This window comes from Puntigrus tetrazona, chromosome 19, assembly GCF_018831695.1.
Source record: "Puntigrus tetrazona isolate hp1 chromosome 19, ASM1883169v1, whole genome shotgun sequence".
NCBI lineage: Eukaryota > Metazoa > Chordata > Actinopteri > Cypriniformes > Cyprinidae > Puntigrus > Puntigrus tetrazona.
The window spans coordinates 3,508,740-3,529,038 of NC_056717.1; the positions used below are offsets into that span (position 1 = coordinate 3,508,740).

The window sequence follows — 20,299 nt, forward strand, 5'->3', positions numbered from 1 at the left end:
TTCACCGAAGGCACACGCAAATGCAAAACAATTCGGTTTGCATGCAGCTTTTACCAGGCCTCGGAGTAAAATGAAATCTAGTTCTTAAGCCACGTTTAACAAGCAACAGAGATTTTTTATTATCATTTAAGCAAACACAGCAGTCTTACACAAAGGGAACATTTTTTTTTTCCTAACAAATTCCTCTCGCACCACGAAAATACACATGAAAATAAAGCATTGATTAGATGCCATCCTAGATTTTGCATACGGCGAGTTGCATATGTTGTTCTTATGGAAATTTAAATAAGCAGCCAGGCCCATTTAAAACCCTTCAACATTCGTTCCGGCTCACAGCATTTTTGTTTGGTCTGACAAACTTCACTCAAGTGCCAACATTTGACCAATACATCCTTCATCTTAGCAGTAAAGGACCAGTTCACTACTCAAAAGTCATATTCAATGTTGAGCTGCCCCTATTATGGGTTATGAAAGGTTTAGGCAGTGTTTGTGAGCTCCGTGCGGTTTTGTGTACAGCGTTACTTGGGAAAAAATTATTTTTCTGCTCCAAAAAAAAGTGGCACCTAATGGTGATGCATGAATTTGCACTTTCATTCAGACCAACAAGTGGCCGGCGATAAACTAATTTTTCATTGGGGTTTGTTTTAAAAGTGACTTTAATGATTTAGAGCCAACTCTTTCTTTTAAAAAGACAGTAACTTTATATGCATATTTAAAACTTTACAGGATGTTTTCATTCACTTAGAGCTGCGTTACACACTGCATGAAGCTCACTGGGAAAGGTCCGTAATAGGGGCACTTTAGATCATTAAGAAAGCTCCTACAGTGTGCATCTGTTTGCAATAAAGAGGTCAGACTGTTTCTTATTCTTCATTCTGAGCGAGTCGTTCGTTGATGTCGTCTAGACAGCAGTGTTGAGATACTTCACACGTCCATCTCAAGAAAATATGAAATAGAAGCAGAAATATGCCTACCATCTACCCACGAAATCACACTTTTTAGGGGCATACTTCAAAAACAACCCTCTGACTCCAAGCCAGAGGACACCTTCTTCACAGAGACAAAGTATTGGTCGTTTACGGACGTCTGTAAATGAAAACGATTCATGTCCGACGGACACTCTCACGCTCGTACGCTGCTGGGCAGCAAAGGAGTGTCCGACGTGATCCGAACACCGGTTTCCTGGAAACTCCGAGAGGATGCTGCAGGGAAGAAGAAGGAAAAAAAAGAAGAAGATTCAAATGAATGTGCAAATTCATCTCATAGGAGAACCACCAAAGCGAGCTCATTCTGAAATCTTAACATTTATGAAGTCACAGAATTCTAGATTACTAAACAACGATTTTTACAAAACAAGCGTTAAGTTACGGTAAGGTAACGTAGAGAGATCGTGCACAGATTGTGTCCACCAAACCATGTGCTGCTCCTGCTGCGGGTATGAATTTGTTTGTGTGTTTGTTTTATGAACCATTATTCTTTCACAATGCAATGCGGTTCTACAAAGAGGCTGTCAGAGGCAGTTATTAGTTACACTTCCCTTGTGATGAAATGAAGTGCACGTAACTGTACTTGACATGCATTTTAGTGTACTTAAAATCTAACATTTATATTGTCAAAACACAAAAATGTGTGCACTTTCCTCACTATATTTCACCTGCACTTTGTAATAATGTCAAATTAAACACCAAAAGTACCTGATTGTGTTATCCAATATTACATTAAAAGTGAATATAATGTACATGTACTGAAGTGCAACTCCTATTTAAATGACATTAAAGTATGTTTTAGTTTTCCATAAAGGCTTGTCAGTGCATTTGCCAGCACGTTCTAATCCTATTTCAAAGACAATATAATTATGAAATGACTTATGACGATAGGTTAGCGTTTCCTTCTGGCTTCTTTGTATAGGTTTCTATAAGCACTGGTACTTTTCAGCGGCTTGAGGCTGAGAAATAGCATTTGAATTTGAAGTGAAAGTATTTGACGAACATATACTATGTTTGAAGAGCATTCAGGATGTTACATTGTTACATTCTGGGTCTCGTTTTTGAGCAAGATGGCTTTTAGAGGCTTTTGCATCGAAAACATTGTATTGCCTCGCTCAAGTTTAATCTTGTGAAGTGCAATTGAGTTTTTAAAAGTGCACTTGTTGACCCCGACCCCGTACACAAGGGTTGACCCCGACAGAAAACACAGCTTTCATCTCACCGCATTTGAATCTCATTTCACACGTGACGAGGATATTTACATGGTCTTAAAAACAGCAGGGAAAAAAAAAAAAGCTTTTTTTTTTTTTGGAGGTGACTATGATGATGCGATTATGACTGTTGTCTGAGAGAGAAAGAGTGTTAGTGAAACACGTTTTTTTTCACATTTTAGAACGAAAAAGCTTAACCCTATAGAAAACAAGCAACCAATTTGTGCTCTCAGAGGCATGCTGAAAGTTATTAGACTCTTAACTTCATGTTGCCGCAAACGTTTATATAAATGGCAAAAAAAAAAGCAGAAATCCAGCTGTTGCCTGCCAACACTGTAGCGCATGAAAACAACATCAAGCAAACAGAGCGGGAGGGGTAAACCACCGCTGATGAGGAAAAGAGAGACATTCAAATTCAGAGCAGTGTTAGCGATCAGATGGCTGCCAGACAAGAGAGCATTGTTTGTGGCAGCGTGGTCGTGGTTACATCACAAACCCCTCAAACTCACGAGAGAAAGACGCCACACACCCCTCGCATTCTTCCAGAGCTGATGCAGCCACTCAACAGCCTTTAATACAGGCAGGGAGCGCTCGGCTGATAGCTGCATTAGCATGAGGACTCTGCTTAGTTTTATGCAAAACAAACTGTGGGTGAACCTCACAAAAGCCCAGGTCATATTTCAGCCCAAAAATCAAACAAAAGAATTAAAAAAATATGTCGGGAAAGCATCATAGACACTTCTCCTAGTCTTTGTATTGCCATAATTATTCACATTTGAAGGAAAATCTAATGTAAATAGTTCATAAAATCAAATACTCCACTTACACTGGTTACTGTTGTTGCGTAACTTCCTGGCTTCAATGTCATCTGACCTCTCCAATGAAATCTGCAACTCTGAAGACAAAACAAAAATGGTTTATTTACTTACTCCAGATGTCATTATACACTACATATAGCATGCAGTCGTTTTCAAGAGCAGGATACTAGCATACACAACAGTGTTTACGATCCCGCCTTGCTTTCTAAATATAGCTCCAACAAGACATGAAAACATTCAGAGCATAACAGCATCTGAAACCATTAAGAGGTATGAAAGGGTTTTGTGTGCCACTAATTTCAGCAATGTCAGGATTAATAGTGGAAAAAAAAAAAGTAGTATACTTGTCTGTTAAACTGGACCAGCTAATTTTGTGCTTAATGCACTTTAACTGTGAGGAAGTAGTGCTGAAGTCCTATTAGATATATACACATACTGAAGTATGCATGATTGAAGTGGAACTATTGCAAAGATAGTTTAGGTACGCTAAATATATAGCACTATTAATCAAAGATGGTACAATGCTCATTGATGATACTGACATTAAAACACATAATATTGCATTGCAGTGCACAAGTAGGAGATGTATCCCAAAAAGATAAACTTTCCCCACCAGCATTTTTGAAAAAAAAGTCACTACCAGTCATTGCTTTTTTTCCACAAACAATTTTACTGATGGCTGCTGTACGTGGTAGACCAATCAGAGAGGAGGGAGGGGTTTAGAGACTCGAACGAATGGAAAACGAGGTGATATTAAACACGCATCTTAAAAAAAACAAAAGCATTTCTTAGCTTGCATGCATGTAAACCTATTGTAGCCCTGGTAGACAGTGAGGAAAAGCACTCACTTCCGTCGCTCATGGAGTTGACGCTGCTCTTCTGGCTGTTCCTCTTGCTGTTCCAGGTGTCGTTGCCGCTGTCCCGCTGCAGCTCCGGAGGCCTGACTTGGGGCTTCTTCTTGCTCTTGCGCGTGCTGATGCGAATGATCTCTCGCACCAGCCTGCACTCGGCCTCCTGCTCCTCCATGTTGTGCTCCTCCACGATGTCCGAGATCAGCTGACTGATCTCCCGGGAGCGCCGCAGGAACATGGAGTCCGTGGTGCACTTGGCCAGCTCGTTGATCTCAAACTCGGAGAAGACCTCCATGAGCTTCCGGGTGATGAGTTGGTCCACGTTTTCCTTCCCCGCCGCCGCCGCCGATCAAGTCATCCTCCGGTAAGCTACTGAAGTCCATCTCGATTTTGGAAGTGGAGAAGGACAAGCGATCTTCATCTTCCTCGATGACCGACGTGTCCACTTTGACGCCACCGATGCGGATGTCGGAGTAGAAGCCGTTCTCGGCCTGCGGAGGTCTCGGCTGGTTCTCCACCGGCGCTTTGGGAGCCGAGCTTTCGCTCGAAACCAGGCAAGGCAGGCGCCGGCATACGCGGTACAGTCCACATGTCAAAACGCTGCAAAAGAGCTTCCTGCAGCTGCTCACAGACGCGCAAGGTCCGCACACACACGCCCCCGAGACGGGCTCCTCTTTGACGGGGAGGAAGCTTACAGTCTCTGGCCCCGTCGTATTGCCGTTGGCGTCCTTGCTGACTTTGTGGCTCACTCTGAAGTGCTGGATCTCCACAGGGTCGACGCAGCGCTCTTGGTATGGCCCCTCATCAATGGGACCACTGGTCCAGGACGGGGTGCTCTCCATAGGGACAACACTCGGCCCAGACCGTCCTCTGGTGGCTGTTTGTACTGATACCCGACACTGGACTGAGGCCTCAGGGTCTGTTAAAGAGAAAGAGACATAATGAGAGAAAACTGGGAGGAGACAAAGGTTTTACCTTACACTTTCTAGAAGCCTCTGCAACAAAACTGCAACGAGTTGTCCCAAATGTCCCTAGGAGATGCAAACCAACCAGTTCCAGAGCTGTTTTGTGTTTGCTTTATTGCCTGTTGTCATTGTTAACATGATAGCGAAAGTAAAACTTTCCCCTCAGTAAGGGTTTGCATGTGAAATAGGGTTAAATTAAGTTAACTCCCAGTCATCCCAATGCAAAAAACATAATCACTGCGCTATATACATCATATTTAAAGTATGCCATATTACTTACCAAGTTAGGCAACTATTTTAGGCAGACCTGTATTTGGTGATGACGTTTAGAAGACAATAGAATTTAGGGAAATTCCAAACATCATTATTAACAGTATAAATATGTGTCAAATTATTACCTTAAATATTTACATTACTATTTTTTTATAAACTCGGTTATACAATCTATTAACGATATATTATGTTACAGATTGTGCCTCAGATACACGTGACTTTTTTAACGTTTATTTGTTTTTACGAAATCGGAGGAAAAAAAAAAAAAAGGAAATTTTGCATCTCGAAATGTTTTTCGTCGCCTCTGGAACTATTTTAAAGACGAGCAGGTGCGAAGAGACTCACTTTAATGTTAACCGCGTTTCAGACCAGACAATAGAAATGCCGCCTCTGTTTAGACTATTTACAAACTCGGAAAAGCCTCAAAGTTCACATTGCCCCCAAACAAACACACCGCAGTTTTGCCGCAAAAAAAAAATCCAGTCAAATCACAGACGCGCGGCTTTTTAGAAGCAGACTTACTAGTGAACTAGTTTACCCCTGCGGAACACGTTTAAACTAAAACAGAATTGAGGTTATTAAAGAAAGAACTAAGTTTGTTATTGTTGGACTTTACTCACACCATATGGGGGAAATGTCGCAGTCTGACGAGTTTCTTCCGGAAGTCCGGAAAGAGCACAAAAAGGTCGATCGACCTGGATTTAAATATTAGTCCGAAAATATCCCGGTGCTCAATCAGCTGCTTTAAATTACGCGACAAAGAGCAAACAGCGAAGGGCAACGATTTGACCTGCGTGCCCGTCGTTCCTGCTGCTTGTATGAAGGCACTCAGGTACACCTACCTGACTCGACAGGTAACGTTACATCAGGACATGGACACTGGTGACGTAATGCTCAACTAAACGTCTGACCAGTTTTCACGCACGCTCAGGTCAGGTCAGGCACACTGGTTGACGTTTGCAACCGAGGCTACACGTACATTCAAAATTAATGAATGAAAAATGTTTATTTTCATTTTGATTTGCTGCTGCATGAACCGAACTTTTTGGCGAGATGTCCTACCGACAGATGGCGCCATTGTTCCTCACATACCATGGCGGATTTCAGGTAACGACAGAACCACTTCACGTCTATTTCTACGGTATTAGAAGATTCCAGGTAAGGCAGAGTGGGGCCCCTTCAAGGACGGTGTAAACAACTCATAAGCTCAGTGACAATGACTACGGAGAAAGAAAATAAAATAAATAAAAAAAAGTACGAAAAAAGTCCAGACTTAATTTGATTTTTTTTTCAGTCAGTTAAAAATAAAATGTTTATAAATTAAGATGTCCTACTTAAATATTGTACCTCAATCATTTTTATTTATATAGCGCTTTTAACAGGTTGCATCAAAGCACTAATCCTAACTGGCTAGCTAATGCTAACATGAGGTAATTTTTAAATCAACGTTTGTCTTCATAAAAGAAGAACTACAGTAATTGCTCATTGGGGGACAAGTCATAAGCTTTAAACACCCCCTCTCTACCCAAATTAGTGAGTGCGAGAAAGTTACTGTTACAAACATGTTCATGTCACACCACATTTACATATAAAAGTGACAATTTGGAAAGCAGTCTTGTCGCAGGTTTAAACATTTTTATTAATATGGTCTTTGAAAGGGTGGTGCATCAAGAGGAGAGTCATTTAGGTCCCCTGCGTCCACGGTTTCAGTGATCACTAAACAGCAGCGCACTGGGTCGGAGCATCCTGTAGTCCTTGCAGAGACTGGAGCCTGTTGACTGACAGCCTCCTAGACGCACTCCTAATCAAGGCTGCAATAATGTGACAAAATGAATTGTTAAGTGCTAGAGGTACACAATCGTATGCACATTCCAGCCTTTGAGGCATCGGTTTTAACACCGTTGGTTTGCATTTGTGTGAATTTAAACATTGAAAAGGAAGAAAAACTACATCGTTTTCTCACACACAGAGCGGTTTATTCTCCAATACTATTGTCAATATTTCTGTGGTACTGAAACTGGTATTGGAGAAGTTGTTTCAAATGCTACGGACTACATTGAAGTTGTGACGGCTCCTGCATGAAGTCTCGTGACAGTGCAGCCTGAAACACTTGAAATGGTCATTGCATTATACATTTTCCTCTTTAAATAGTTACCATACTGCACAGTATGAAGTAAACTGGAACACCATTCTGAACACGGCTATAAAACCCTCTACTTGAAGCAAACAGATTTCTGGGATGCTGTAAATGCTGAAATAACCATCCCACTTTTGGACTTTACAGTACTGCTTGCAGAGGGCAGATCATTTCCTGCTAAAAACCAAATATAGACGTTCTGTGTGTAGACTGTAAGTGAAGCAATTGTACTCACTTCATAGCAGACGCCGAGAGCTGCTTCTAGATGGAAAGGTTCGCTTCCTGGAATCTGACTGGGCCCTGTTGACCAAAACCTGCAGGGCTATTCTGGGTCACTTCACACTTCGAGGCCAAGGAATCCAAGCTGTTGACTTGAGGCTGGTTTTGCTCAACTATGGCAGAGAGGGGGTTATTTTAGTTATTTTCCCCAACTAAAAATCACATTTCAAAACACGCAAAGTGATTATGAAAGCAATTACCTTGTCTGTAGCTGCTGGAAAGTGTAGGAGAAGTCCTTCGGATGGTACCTCGGCCAAACTCGCTTGGAACGGCAGCAATACGCCTGCTGCCATCTTGGCTTTGGACTCCTTTTGAACAACAGGGTGAAGAACGAACAGGCTGTAGTACATTTTGACCCGGCCTCTGGCCTGTGTAACGTGGAGGTGAGGAACTTTGGAAAGCACCCCTGTTAATGTCACCAGAAGCCCATTGGTTCTGCAAACTACCAAAGCTGCTTGTAGGCAGTTTATTAAGTATAACACGGACCGTATTGATCTCATTCGAACCAGCAATAGTGGGGTTAGTTGCACCGAATCCTAATTTACCTGTAGAAGGCCTTGAGGGCACTGAGCTCGGTTTGTATTGGGTTTCCTTCACAGAAGAGGCCTGATACCCAGACTGGTATTGAGGAGTCGGACCAGATGCAAAGGGTACTTTACGCTCTGGAATGGGATAAACTTTGGGTTTGTTGGACTCTGCTCTATTTTGAACATTTGCAGGAACCTGTATCATGATTGCACCAGAGCTGCCTAATGAGGACTTGGGTACATCACGTTGAGCCCAACTTTGAGAGGGGTAGACAGGCTTGGAGATTTTATTAGGTTCTCGTAGGTCATAAGTCTGCTGGAATTTGTTGTGGGTAGCTTCATAGTGAGGTGGCATCTTGTTTATTTGAGCGCTTTCTGGGGCCTTGAGAAGAATCCTGCCAGAGCTGGCAATTGAAGATCTAGCATCATTGTTCCTACAGTCGTTTTTGGAGGGTTTTCTTGGCTCAGAGCTGGGACTATATTGAGTTCCACTCGTGGAGTAGTGAAGAGGTTTACCCTTTAATTTGCCCTGACTGCTTTCAGTCGATCTATAAATATTACTGGCCTGATAGGGGTTAATGTGACTGGGACCTCCAAGTGGTTTTACAGACTCTGGATGCCCACTATAGCCTCCAAGACCTTTAGCATTTCCTTCACCTTGAACTACAAAGATTGGTCCTGAGCTAACAACCAAAGGCTTGGCCCCAGTGTATTTAAATCCACCATAAGAGGGCTTTATTGGATTCATCCTTGAATACACAGGGTTTCCCTTCATTATTGGGCCATAACTGCTACTGGCTGGCTGAAGTTTGCTAGTACTCTGGCTTCCCTTTGATGAAGTATACTGATTGGAAATCTGTCCAGAGATTGAAGTTGGTCCACGATTCGGGCCTGTTGCAAGTGGGCCTCTGGTAACTTCAGATTTTAACTTCATATAGCTTTGCATGTTTTTAGGATTCTTTACAACAGAGATCTCATTAGATCCAGCAGTTTTAGCAAACTCATAACTAGATTCACCTCTAGAGGGTACATTTAGGGTTCTTAAAGTGGACCCACTTTGAGATGAGGTAGAAGCGGCTTTGAAGGCATCTTTACGGGATTCATACAGAACCGAGGGTTGACCAAACCCAGACAAGTCATATTTTGGAAAAGACAAAGAAGGCTTATAGTTAATCAAGTGATGATCTTGATTATCACTTTTACCAGATGTATGACAATCATTTGAATCTGATTTCAAGGCTGATCCTGCAAACAATCTGTCTTTAGGAGTAACATAACTTTCTTTGGTGTCTTGAAAGTGGCGCTGGGGAGCTGAAGCGTAAACAGGATCATTCCAGTTTCCAATTTGTTTTACCTCTGAGCCAGGCACTGGGAAAATGCGTGCTGAAACTCTTTGCAAATTAGCATTTGGCATGCTCCCTGTTAAAAACAAATAAAGAGGAAATAAACGCTGCAATGTTTAAGAAAAATCAGCCAGGTGTTAGATTTACCTTCATAATTCTCCAAACAGGTTACATAAGCAGGAAACAAGGCAAAAATTACGCTGAAAACAAGCAACAAGTCAAACACTTCATAAAGCAATGTATAAGTGTAAGTTCAGTTTAAAGAAAACAAGTTTTGTGCTCACCTTAAAAAGCATGTAAAATCCATAGTCAAATAAGACACCTGTAGAGACAGAGTAACCAGCAACGTCTGATAGTTCCCTCACTTCATAACTTCTTGCTAAACCACAGCGGAAATATCTTATAGACTTCACACATCACTTTTAGCCAATCAGCAATCAAGATACCTGCTCCCTGCAGCTGTTAACAATTATCTTTTATAAAAAGATTCAAGAAAAAAAATAGCATTGATAAAATTAATTGTGACAGAAAATAAAACAAATGTGTGAAAATTGTAAAAATTAAATATGAAATGTTTTGTCAGGTAACCTAAAATGTGTTACATACCAACTAATATATTGCCTATTATGTAATTAATTTAAAAATTAACATAATTATATTAGGTTATATTAATAAAACATTTTTTAAGGGTTAGACTAGGAGAACATTTCACTTGTGCTCCATCCTCTCTTTGGACAAGGTTCCCAGAAGTGAATTTTCTATGATTTTATTAGTACTGTATAAAAAAAAAAAGAAAAAGGAAAATATTGATAATCTGCTACTTCTAGGTTTTCTAGGCTGACTTCTAAGTGAAATTTATATTGTCACCTTCAATCAAAACAAATAATCCTGACTATCCTGCAAATAATCCTGTTTAATCCTCCTTTTCCTGCTTCATTGATGAGTTTATTCAGTAAATACATTTTCTTCACAACCTTTATTCAAAAATAATAATTTGTACAAAATCTAAAGACTACAATCCAGAAAATAGCCATAACAGTTTGTTACATCCATAGTATTTTTTTTAATATTAAACAACATGTCATGTTAAAGCAAGTCCTCAGCCCAAGCACATGCTGTACCACAATGGTAACCCCCGGAAAAAATGTTTTAAATACAAACATAAAAGTGTATTAACAAGTCTCCCAATTTGATCTTAATAAAAATGCCTAGAATAACATTTATTTTAACATTTACTCTCCTTATCCAGTCCTGGGCAAATTCACTTCCTAGTTGCAAAAGTAAAATAATTTATGTACTCTCAACTCAAATTATTTAAGTAAAGTTGTTATAAAGAACTGTGCTGGATTAATGTAATTTACTGAAGTAAACCGAACAAACATCAAATATTAGTTTTGACCTACTTAAATTCTATTTAAAAATGTAAATAATAGATTTAACCAAAACACAGCTGTATCAAGTCAGCTTAACACAATGCAACTGTTTAAATGTAACACCTAACACAGAATAATTGTTTTGAGTGTAGACTGTGGTGAATATATGTTTTCTAACCCACTGCACAACCTCATCTGGCCATAATTAGATTCTCTTCACTATAAACTCACATCAGTGAAATACAGTACTCACCTTTTCCATAGACCGAACATGGTAAAGAAAGCATACATCCGATATCATTTACCATATTTATATAGGGGACTACAGGCATTTTGTGTTAATGTTCAGAGAATTGCAAAATATTATGCATAACGTACAGTAATGGTCTCCACATGCAGTATATATTGTGAAGCGGATGCTTTCGAGGAAGAGGCTTCATAATGCATCAAGCTCAAGTACAGGCATGCGTTCACAGTACGGGGTTTCGTACCTTAAGGAGGTATGAAAGCCATTAATGCCGTGTAATACATAGCCTTCCCTCATACTCGCACGCATTCACTGACAATTTCCCATTCCCACCCGTGCACATTTGATAGATAGGGATCATTAGTGTCATTCTCCTGCCGTCAGCAGGAAGGAGAAGCATCCGTCTGTCTCCTGATACCAGGTACTTTAAGAGCTGAGGAGATCTGTCACACCGGCCTACTTTTCCTTGGCATGTCATTTCATCCTGTACATTGTCCCTCATTTATTCCTCCAGGTCGGGAAGTTGGAATGCAGTAATTTCCTTAACGGGATCCTTCATGAGCTCTTCACATGCCATTATGGAAAGTGATGCGACCGTGTGACCTTTACATGGAGCTCTGATTAAAAGTCATGGTTGACATTCAAATGTATGGCGGTGGCTGTTAATATGTGGCACTCTTCAGCTTTCTATAGAAAAAGAATGAGCAGTTCTTATTAAGCCCTGTTGGGGAACAGGAAAGGGACATATAAAGTTGAGTAAAAAGCATGTTTTTTTTCTTGCTAACATCATCAGAAATAAGCCCAGTGACTCAGTATGGAAACAATGAAAAGAAATAAAAACATGCTTTTTTTCCAGCCCTCAACGACTCTCATTAATCAGAAAATTTGTATCCAGGAAAACACACTTCATCAGTCCTGCAAAACCCTTTGTTTTAGTCTGTATTTCTAAGACAATTTTCAAGAATAAGCTTCAGTAATGGCCAGCCACACTTGGCAAAGTCCCTCGTCAGCAGATTCTCCTCAGCAAGCAGTGGCATACAGGAGAGAATGTCCCATTGTGAGGTGTAGTGTGAATCTATTCATCATCGGACATTCAAGGATTCTTATTATAAGACTTGGACTAGATATTGTACTTCCCCATCAATCTTACACCCTGCACCACCAAACGGATCTGGCTATATGAGGGAATGTTTCTAAAGCACGCTCAGGTCATGTCACCCTAAAAATAAATCAGTTTTCCCCTCATTCTATTTACCAAAAATACACCCATGTTCACTGTGTTAAATTAAAATGAATAACTTTAGTGATTCTCGTTAGATTCTTACATTAAAAATCTACTGTAATAGATTGTATGCTGTACTGTCAATGCATGCAAAATACCCTTTTTGTATTCCAATAAAGAAATATAATCAATAGGCATATAAATATGAATATATTTGTCAGTAGTAGACAGTAGTCACATATTTTTCTTGTTTTATTTTACTTTTTGATAAACCAACATTTGAATTTGTGATTCTTTTTTTTTTTTTTTTTAAGATTAATCGTTTCACAAATGGTACCGTATGATTTGTTTATGAACTGGACTGATTAGATTGCAGAGGCTCTCGAGTCCTTCCTAGTCCAGTCCTTCAGAGGCTTCTACTCTAGCTCCCCTTTAGCATTAAGCACTAGAATGAGATGTCTAGTAAGTGTACCTGTCTATGTCATAATGATTTCCCCACAGGCATGTTGGAAGAGCCAAGCACTGACTCATTTTCTGCCAGATCCATTTCGTGAATTGAAATGTGTTGAACTGATGCACTTGATGCATCCTTAAAAACCAGCTGATGGATCTTTCCAAGTGAGAAGCACCCAATAACTGCTTCAGTGATCAGGTCTGCAGTCAAAAACAAGCTGAATTTGAAGTGGACATACCACCAAGACTGCCTTGCTCTCAGTTGTTGACTGGCAAGAGAGAATTCTAAATCTTCAATACTTATCTGACTGGATCTGTCTGCTGCTTTTGACACAGTTAACCACCAAATCCTCCTGTCAACCCTACTGGCAAAGACATCTCAGGAACCGTACTCCAGTGTTTTTAGTCTCACCTCTCAGATATGTCTTTCAAGGTATCTTGGAGAGGTGTGGTTTCGGAGTCGCAACATCTAACTACTTTTGTGCCTCAGGGCTCGGCTCTTGGACCACTTCTCTTCTCTGTCTACATGACATCATTAGGTTTTTTCATTTAGAAATATGGCTTTTCACACTGAACCTAACCTCTCATTCCATCCTGATGATAGCTGCTCGCATCTCAGCTTGTCTAACAGACATTTCTTGCTAGATGAAGGACCATCACCTTCAACTCAAGGCAGAACCGCTTGTGGTTACAGAAAAGCCATCACTCCATCATAATTTCACCATCCAGTTAGGCACATCAACCATCACTCCTCCATCAGCCTTCGAGTTATGACTGATGATTAGCTGATTTTCTTAGACGACACTGCCTGGTCCTGCAGATTTGCTTTAAGCAACATCAAGAAGATCAGGCCCTTTCTTTCAGAACATGCTTCACAACTCCTTGTTCAAGCTCTTGATCTGTCCAGGCTGGACTATTGCAGTTCTATTAAACCTTTACAAGTAATCCAGAATTAATTTTTTAATTTGCACTGGCTACCAATAGCCACTGGCTCTGCACCCTAAATTCATTACTTCAGACTTTGTGCCCCTTTAGAAGCTTGCGTTCTGCAAGTAAACATCCCCTTATTGTTCATCCCATTGAGGCACAAAATCACTTTCACAAACTTTTCATTAACTGTTCCCTTATGGTGGAATGACCTGCCAAAAACCAGCCAAGAGTCCTTAGCCATCTTCAAGAGTAGGCTAAAAACACATCTCTTCCCTCTTTACTTGACCCTCTAACTCTAGCAGCTACTCTCTATTCTAAGTCTATTGTTTAAAATTATTTAAAATATATGACACGGCTTCTCTGTTACTTTTGTATTCTATCTTTACCCTTTTTATTCTAAGTTTACCCTAAATTAGATGGGTTTTTTTAAGTCTAAATGTTAAAATTGAGAGCTCTCAATTCTATTGTAATGTTGAATGGCTGTAGTCAGTGGTTAAATATATTTTTATAGAGAAATCAGTATTAGTATTATAATGGTTTTATGTGATAATTGTTTTAAGTTGCTGGCATTCAGTCACAAAAAAAGATGCCATTATACAAATATTTTAAGTACTGTATTTTGTACGTGATTAATTAGTTAATTTAATCGATTGACTACACCAATCTGTACATTTACTCTGTATAAGTACTTGTTAAAGAAAAAAGAAAAATGCATAATGTATGTGTGTGTGTGTGTGTTTAATTTCTTAGCCAATTAAAAGTATAAAATACTTCCCATATGAAATGATGGCTATGCCCCTGAATAATGGTTAGGAGTTTGTTCAAAATTATGACCAGTATTGATGTTTAGTGAGCTGTGTCTAGTACTACCCAGTAATAGAATGATTATTGAAAGCTTATCAATACTATTATTAGTAGGCAGAAGGCAACAGCAATTTCGTCTATTGGCTATTTATATTATAGGTGTGTGATGGTGAAGTGGTATGTGACTAAATATTGATCTTAGCCAATCTGACATGTTTCTCATTGACAGGAAGGAACACGATAAGATCAAAATGATAGTCTGTCATGAGTCAGCAGTGGTCCAGATGGCGTCTTCCCTTTGGAAGTATCTGCCCTCTGACCTCTAGAACCTTCTCCACATCCCAGCCAATCGCACACAGCTTTCCCTGGCTTGGCACTTACAACCCCCTCCTGCTCAGGCATCTGGTCATCTTGAATAATGTACGTAATAACAATAACTTGAGTCATAATGGGCTTAATGCACAGCGGGAACAAAAGGTCAGATTACCTCTAGAGAAAGACACGCCCACATCTAGTCATGCCCTTCCGTCAAAAAAACAAACTACACCAAAATATAAAAACTTAATAATAATTGTATTCCATTTGACTAGCACTCCCTGTACAGCAGGACTAATGTTGTTACAGAAAATGTTCAATAACGTGGTCTTGGAGGATTGTTCCTGCATTCTCTTAAGTGGTCAAGTGAGACCCAATTAAACTAGCTTAGTTATATTGATTCTCTGTGTATGAGTCATTCTTTTGATTCAGTTTTGTGGACTAGCCTTGGACCCTGCTAGTAGATGACACATGCACACTATTGGATAGGGAAAAGGTTATTTTTTTCACAGATGCAAAAAAACAAAAACATAGTTTGCAAATGACATTAGAAATGACAAAAATGTCGTTGTGATTTAGTAGATGTGACATATTCTGTGACATACTTGGTTGTGTTTCCTGTTGGACAGGTGTGAGTAAAAAGGTGGGAAGTATGCATACTTTCTGTTGACCGTTGTAGACGTTTTTTTAAACATTTTTTTTTTGCTGCAATTGTTTGTTACATTGTGTCAATACATTTTTAAAGAATGTAAATGGTTGGGAACGCACCATGAATCCAATTCATTTGGAGCCCGGGTCTGAGCAGTAGCGATTCATTAGGAGCTTGAGTCTGAGCAGTAGCGATTCATTAGGAGCCAGAGTCTGAGCAGGAGCGATTCATTAGGAGCCCGAGTCTGAGCAGGAGCGATTCATTAGGAGCCCGAGTCTGAGAAGTAGCGATTCATTAGGAGCTTGAGTCTGAGCAGTAGCGAGTCTGAGCAGTAGTGATTCATTAGGAGCCCGAGTCTGAGAAGTAGCGATTCATTAGGAGCCCGAGTCTGAGCAGTAGTGATTCATTAGGAGCCCGAGTCTGAGTAGTAGTGATTCATTAGGAGCCCGAGTCTGAGCAGGAGCGATTCATTAGGAGCCCAAATCTGAGAAGTAGCGATTCATTAGGAGCCTGAGTCTGAGAAGTAGCGATTCATTAGGAGCCCGAGTCTGAGTAGTAGTGATTCATTAGGAGCCTGAGTCTGAGCAGGAGCGATTCATTAGGAGCCCGAGTCTGAGAAGTAGCGATTCATTAGGAGCCCGAGTCTGAGAAGTAGCGATTCATTAGGAGCCCGAGTCTGAGCAGGAGCGATTCATTAGGAGCCCGAGTCTGAGCAGCATTTAACATATAGTACACATAAATTTATGTAGCCTAACTGTTTGTTACGGGTATTTTTTTAGCTCATTTCCAAAGTTCTGTAATGTCTATCCATGTGGTAAACTGTACGAGCAAGGCTTCTAACCGGGGTGATATTCAAACAATGATTGTTTTCAGCTGCCTCATTCATCAACATGCAATCATTCGTAAGATGGGATTGGTGGCATGTGAATCTTTCATGACTCACACGTGAACTCTGTCGTAAGTCGATTTGTGTGCCCTGATTTGTGGAAAATCACAAAGTCTGTGAACATGACGTTAACAGAGGCCAGAGACGGGACACGGTAAAAACAGATGCAAAGAACAGCAGAGAAAGCACCGGAGAGCACGCTCACTGTTCACGATGCTGAAGAAAATCCTAAATATTGATTTTGGGAGTGAAGATGGGAAGAACTGTCATTTCACTTTCTAATTTTAATTTCATTTTAAGTATAATACTTGGATAGTGCCTAAAAAAGTAGCATTTCTGAGTCCCATTTGTGCCCTAAACACTTCTAGTGTGAACTTGAAGGGATAGTTCAGCTAAAAGTCTGGGCTTTGACTCACATGCAGGAGATGCTTCTGTTGAAAGATTACGGTGTGATACCGTAGAAGAAGTCACGCTGCATCACATCCTGACACGGAGATGAAAGTATTCATCATATATGCTCTATTCATACCAAAGCAATTTGTCACAACCCCACCAATGGCATTTTTCTCCCCGAGACGATGACTACAACTAAACAAGGAGAAGTTGTTCCAAGATCTTCTGGTCGGACACACCAGCAGACAGGGAGGCAACACAAGAAACAAACCCACATAACAGCACCCACAGCTGGGCAGAGGGCAGGGAAAACCCAGAGGGATGATATAATTTCTGACTGTACTGCATTAAGGGAACATAGTATGGATGCAGAAGGAGATCAAAGCTCTTTGATGGCTCTTTTGTTGTTCGGGATGTCAGAGACATTATCCTATTGTTGGACGCGGGGTCACTGGGTTCCGCATGCATTTGTTTTTAATTTGAATCCCAGTCCTTCATTCTGCCTCTCTGTTTGTGTGAGGGGCCATGAAGAAGTCAGGCTTTGCGGCGGAGAGGGTTTTGCAAACCTGTCACGATTCCTTATTTATGCTTGCATGCAATAATCATGATTTACCGACTTATTGTCTTTCGGTTACATTAACACATTAAATCACGATAAAAAGAAATTATATTTATATTTAAATTAAGCGAGCAAGCTCATAAATGTTCAAATACGCATGTAATGTATATTGTAACCCATGTATGTTTCTTCTTCAGGGAAAACATAATATATATTGGTGACTCACATATTGGTGGTAAACACTTTTGTTTGACTTTTTGTCAAACGCTCAAGAACAAGAATGACCTTTGATAACCACCTGCAAATGATTAGCAAGAAGCAAACCAGGGTTCATGCAACATAATTTGGCTATTTTATTTAAATTTAATGTAATTTTAATTATAAAAAAGGAAGCTTTAGTAAGCAATAGTACTAAAAAATGAAATTTCCTGAAAATGTAGTCACCCTTAGGCCATCCAATATGTAGATGAGTTTGTTTCTTCATAAGAACAGATTTAGAGACAGGTGATGAGGGGGAAAAAAAACGATTAAAAAAAATTAATTTTCATTTTGTTAAGGTAATTTTGTTGTGGTCTGTGCTACTTGCGTGTTTCTTTGTGTTTGCAGGGTGTTTTGCATTTGGTTGCGTTGCGATTATTTTTTACATTGATTTTTATTATATGTTTTTTTTTAAGAAAAAAAAGGAACAATTTCCTGTCAATTCTCATTACTGTAATGTTTAATGCTATAAATTAGTGAAAAAAAAAAATCATTCCACAACTATTTTTATTGCAATATCAATGATTGCGGTATAAAGTATTGTAATTGATACAAAAATTAGGCCTACATTTTCAATTATGCCAAATATATATATACTTTTTTTTTCTTTGGTGCAAGGATAAAATACGACCCAAACATTTCTTCATGAGGCTCATGTGTCATAGCGAGTTTTAAAAGCCTGTCATGGCTCCCACTTCATGCTAGTGAGCAATAATCATGATTTATTGACTTTTATTAAACCCTCTGTCTTTCAGCACAGCATATTACACAATATACTGCGCTGCAATAATGTCTTCGACTTTATTTGCTCAGATTATGTGATTATACATGGAAAGGCCACATGAGGAACAGCTCATTTTGTACGTAGCGTATCCATCACTGTGTATGTGCATGACTGGGAGTGCGTGTTTGTGTAAGCAGGTGTGTGTGTGTGAGTCGATTGTTACCCCTAATTGAAAGTGATAAATGGAGACGACACAGCATCGGCTGTACCTCGAGCTATAACAACCCCTTTTACTAAAGCTCGCAAATACAATCGTTCGCCAAAGCTCAGCCAACAATTGGACAATGGGCCGCTGCTGCTGGGAATAGGACTTTCATAGCTGCCTATTGTCATCGAGCTGGTCGGACAACTGGACTAAACAAATAGATAAACCTGAATAAACAGCATGGGTTTATCATCAAATGCTTTATGCGTGTCTGTGTTTGTATGTGTGAGGCAAAATCTACTTTCTGTTCGACTAACTTAGCATCTACATCAACGTACATCAAAAAAAAAAGTAAAAACGTCACGCAGTCTTGCTGAAACCACAATGAAATCATTTGATTTACAACATAATAGCGTGCGACGGCTCACAGAAGACAAAATGATCTAGATTTTGACGTTTTCTGAGAAATGTGAGATCGTTTCCCTGTGCGAAACTCGCTAACGCTGCTAAGTTGGTTGCCAGTATATTGCTCACGTGTTGTTTAGCACATTCAGTTGTGAATGTTGTGAATTGAAAAAAAAGTAACAAACTTTTGAATTGTTTTGAATGTGCATTTGTGGTGTTCTTTAAATCTTATGAGTGTATTCAAAAAAACTATACTTGCAGAAAGTATGCTATCATGTTAATGACGTAAAGTGTACTTAAGGTGAGTTTAGTGACTGTTTTTTAACACAATACACTGGTAATGAATATCCTTAGTTTTTTTTTTTATTTGTTCTGTTCTCTGAAGTCCATTTTATCAAGAATTTTACATTAAAAAAAAACATACTTTGTATAATCATCAGAACGATCTGTTTGAATAGGTGTGGCTGATTCTCCAGTCAGTAGTAAACTGGGAGGAGCTAAACAAGCAGTGATGTAGAATCGTGGGAGGAGCTAAACAAGCAGTGATGTAGAATCGTGGGAGGAGCTAAACAAGCAGCGATGTAGAATCGTGGGAGGAGCTAAACAAGCAGCGATGTAGAAGCAGGCAATGAGAAAGTTTTGAGTTCTAAAGCTTACAGGACGTTTTTACACTGGTTAAATTGATAACGTTCTGGGGTACTCTTTAAAAAGAACTACTCTGGAAGATATTGCTAAATAAATTATTGTATTTATACCATCAGAAATATCTTAATTTGGAAGATAAACGAAGGTCTTACAGTTTTGGGACGACGGGAGGGTGAGTAATTAATGACAGAATTTTCTTTTTTGAAAACTAAGATCAGAAACTATTCCAGAGATGATCATGTTGCATTTGAAAAAAATCTCTTAATCAATCCATGAATCACGACGCAGCCCTGGTTGCAGCACGCTTCAGAAACCCTCCGCCTTCCCCGGCTCCACCTGGATAGATTTGCTACAGGGTCTTTTCATGTATGTCGTGTGTGTGCAGCAGCAGTATTTCTTACATGCTCACAGCGGCATGTCTGGACGTACTGGCAGTAGCAAGTCTCTGTACTAACTCTGGAGCAGTGCAGAAAATGTATTACGCCAAGACCTAACACACTGCCATGAGTTCTTGTGACAAAAATGCATTTTCTTTTTTAAACATTTCTATCTGCTTTGCATACATTACTCAGTGCCTTTCTCCAGCAGAATCTAGAGTTCTTTCTTTGTTTTACCATCCATCAGGCCAAACTCTTCCTGCAGGATGAGTTATGAAGCGATGTTTAATAGGTTTAAGGTTTTCTTCAATCCCTCACTGTAAGCATAGAATAACGGTGCTTGTTTCAGCCAACACCACTAAACATATGTATCTTAATAGAGATATAAGACGTGGAAAGAAAAGCGTAACAAAGAGATGTTTGCTAAGGAATTGAAAATGAAAGGACGGGCTGGAGGCAGGAAC

At 39.8% G+C, this 20,299-nt stretch overlaps 2 protein-coding genes across 3 annotated transcripts; both read right to left on the minus strand.

The window, feature by feature from the left end:
- Window positions 1-94: 94 nt before the first annotated feature.
- On the minus strand, window positions 95-5,940 carry kdf1b (keratinocyte differentiation factor 1b). Its single transcript, XM_043218368.1, is given in 5 exon segments — window positions 95-1,202; window positions 3,024-3,092; window positions 3,864-4,200; window positions 4,202-4,785; window positions 5,727-5,940. Coding segments are annotated over 4 exon segments (993 nt in total). The 5' UTR covers window positions 4,709-4,785; window positions 5,727-5,940; the 3' UTR covers window positions 95-1,122.
- A 777-nt stretch (window positions 5,941-6,717) lies between these two features.
- Window positions 6,718-9,776, minus strand: zgc:175136 (uncharacterized protein LOC100136863 homolog). 2 transcript variants are annotated; one of them, XM_043217055.1, is made up of 6 exons: window positions 9,675-9,768; window positions 9,538-9,590; window positions 8,066-9,466; window positions 7,721-7,828; window positions 7,477-7,633; window positions 6,718-6,915 (listed from the first exon to the last, which is right to left on the minus strand). In XM_043217055.1, the coding sequence occupies exons 1-5, from the start codon at window positions 9,695-9,697 to the stop codon at window positions 7,503-7,505; spliced, it is 1,716 nt and encodes a 571-aa protein (XP_043072990.1). In that variant the 5' UTR covers window positions 9,698-9,768; the 3' UTR covers window positions 6,718-6,915; window positions 7,477-7,502. The 2 variants fall into 2 exon arrangements, with proteins under 2 accessions (XP_043072990.1, XP_043072989.1); XM_043217054.1 differs by having other exon boundaries at window positions 7,721-9,466; window positions 9,675-9,776.
- Window positions 9,777-20,299: the final 10,523 nt, after the last annotated feature.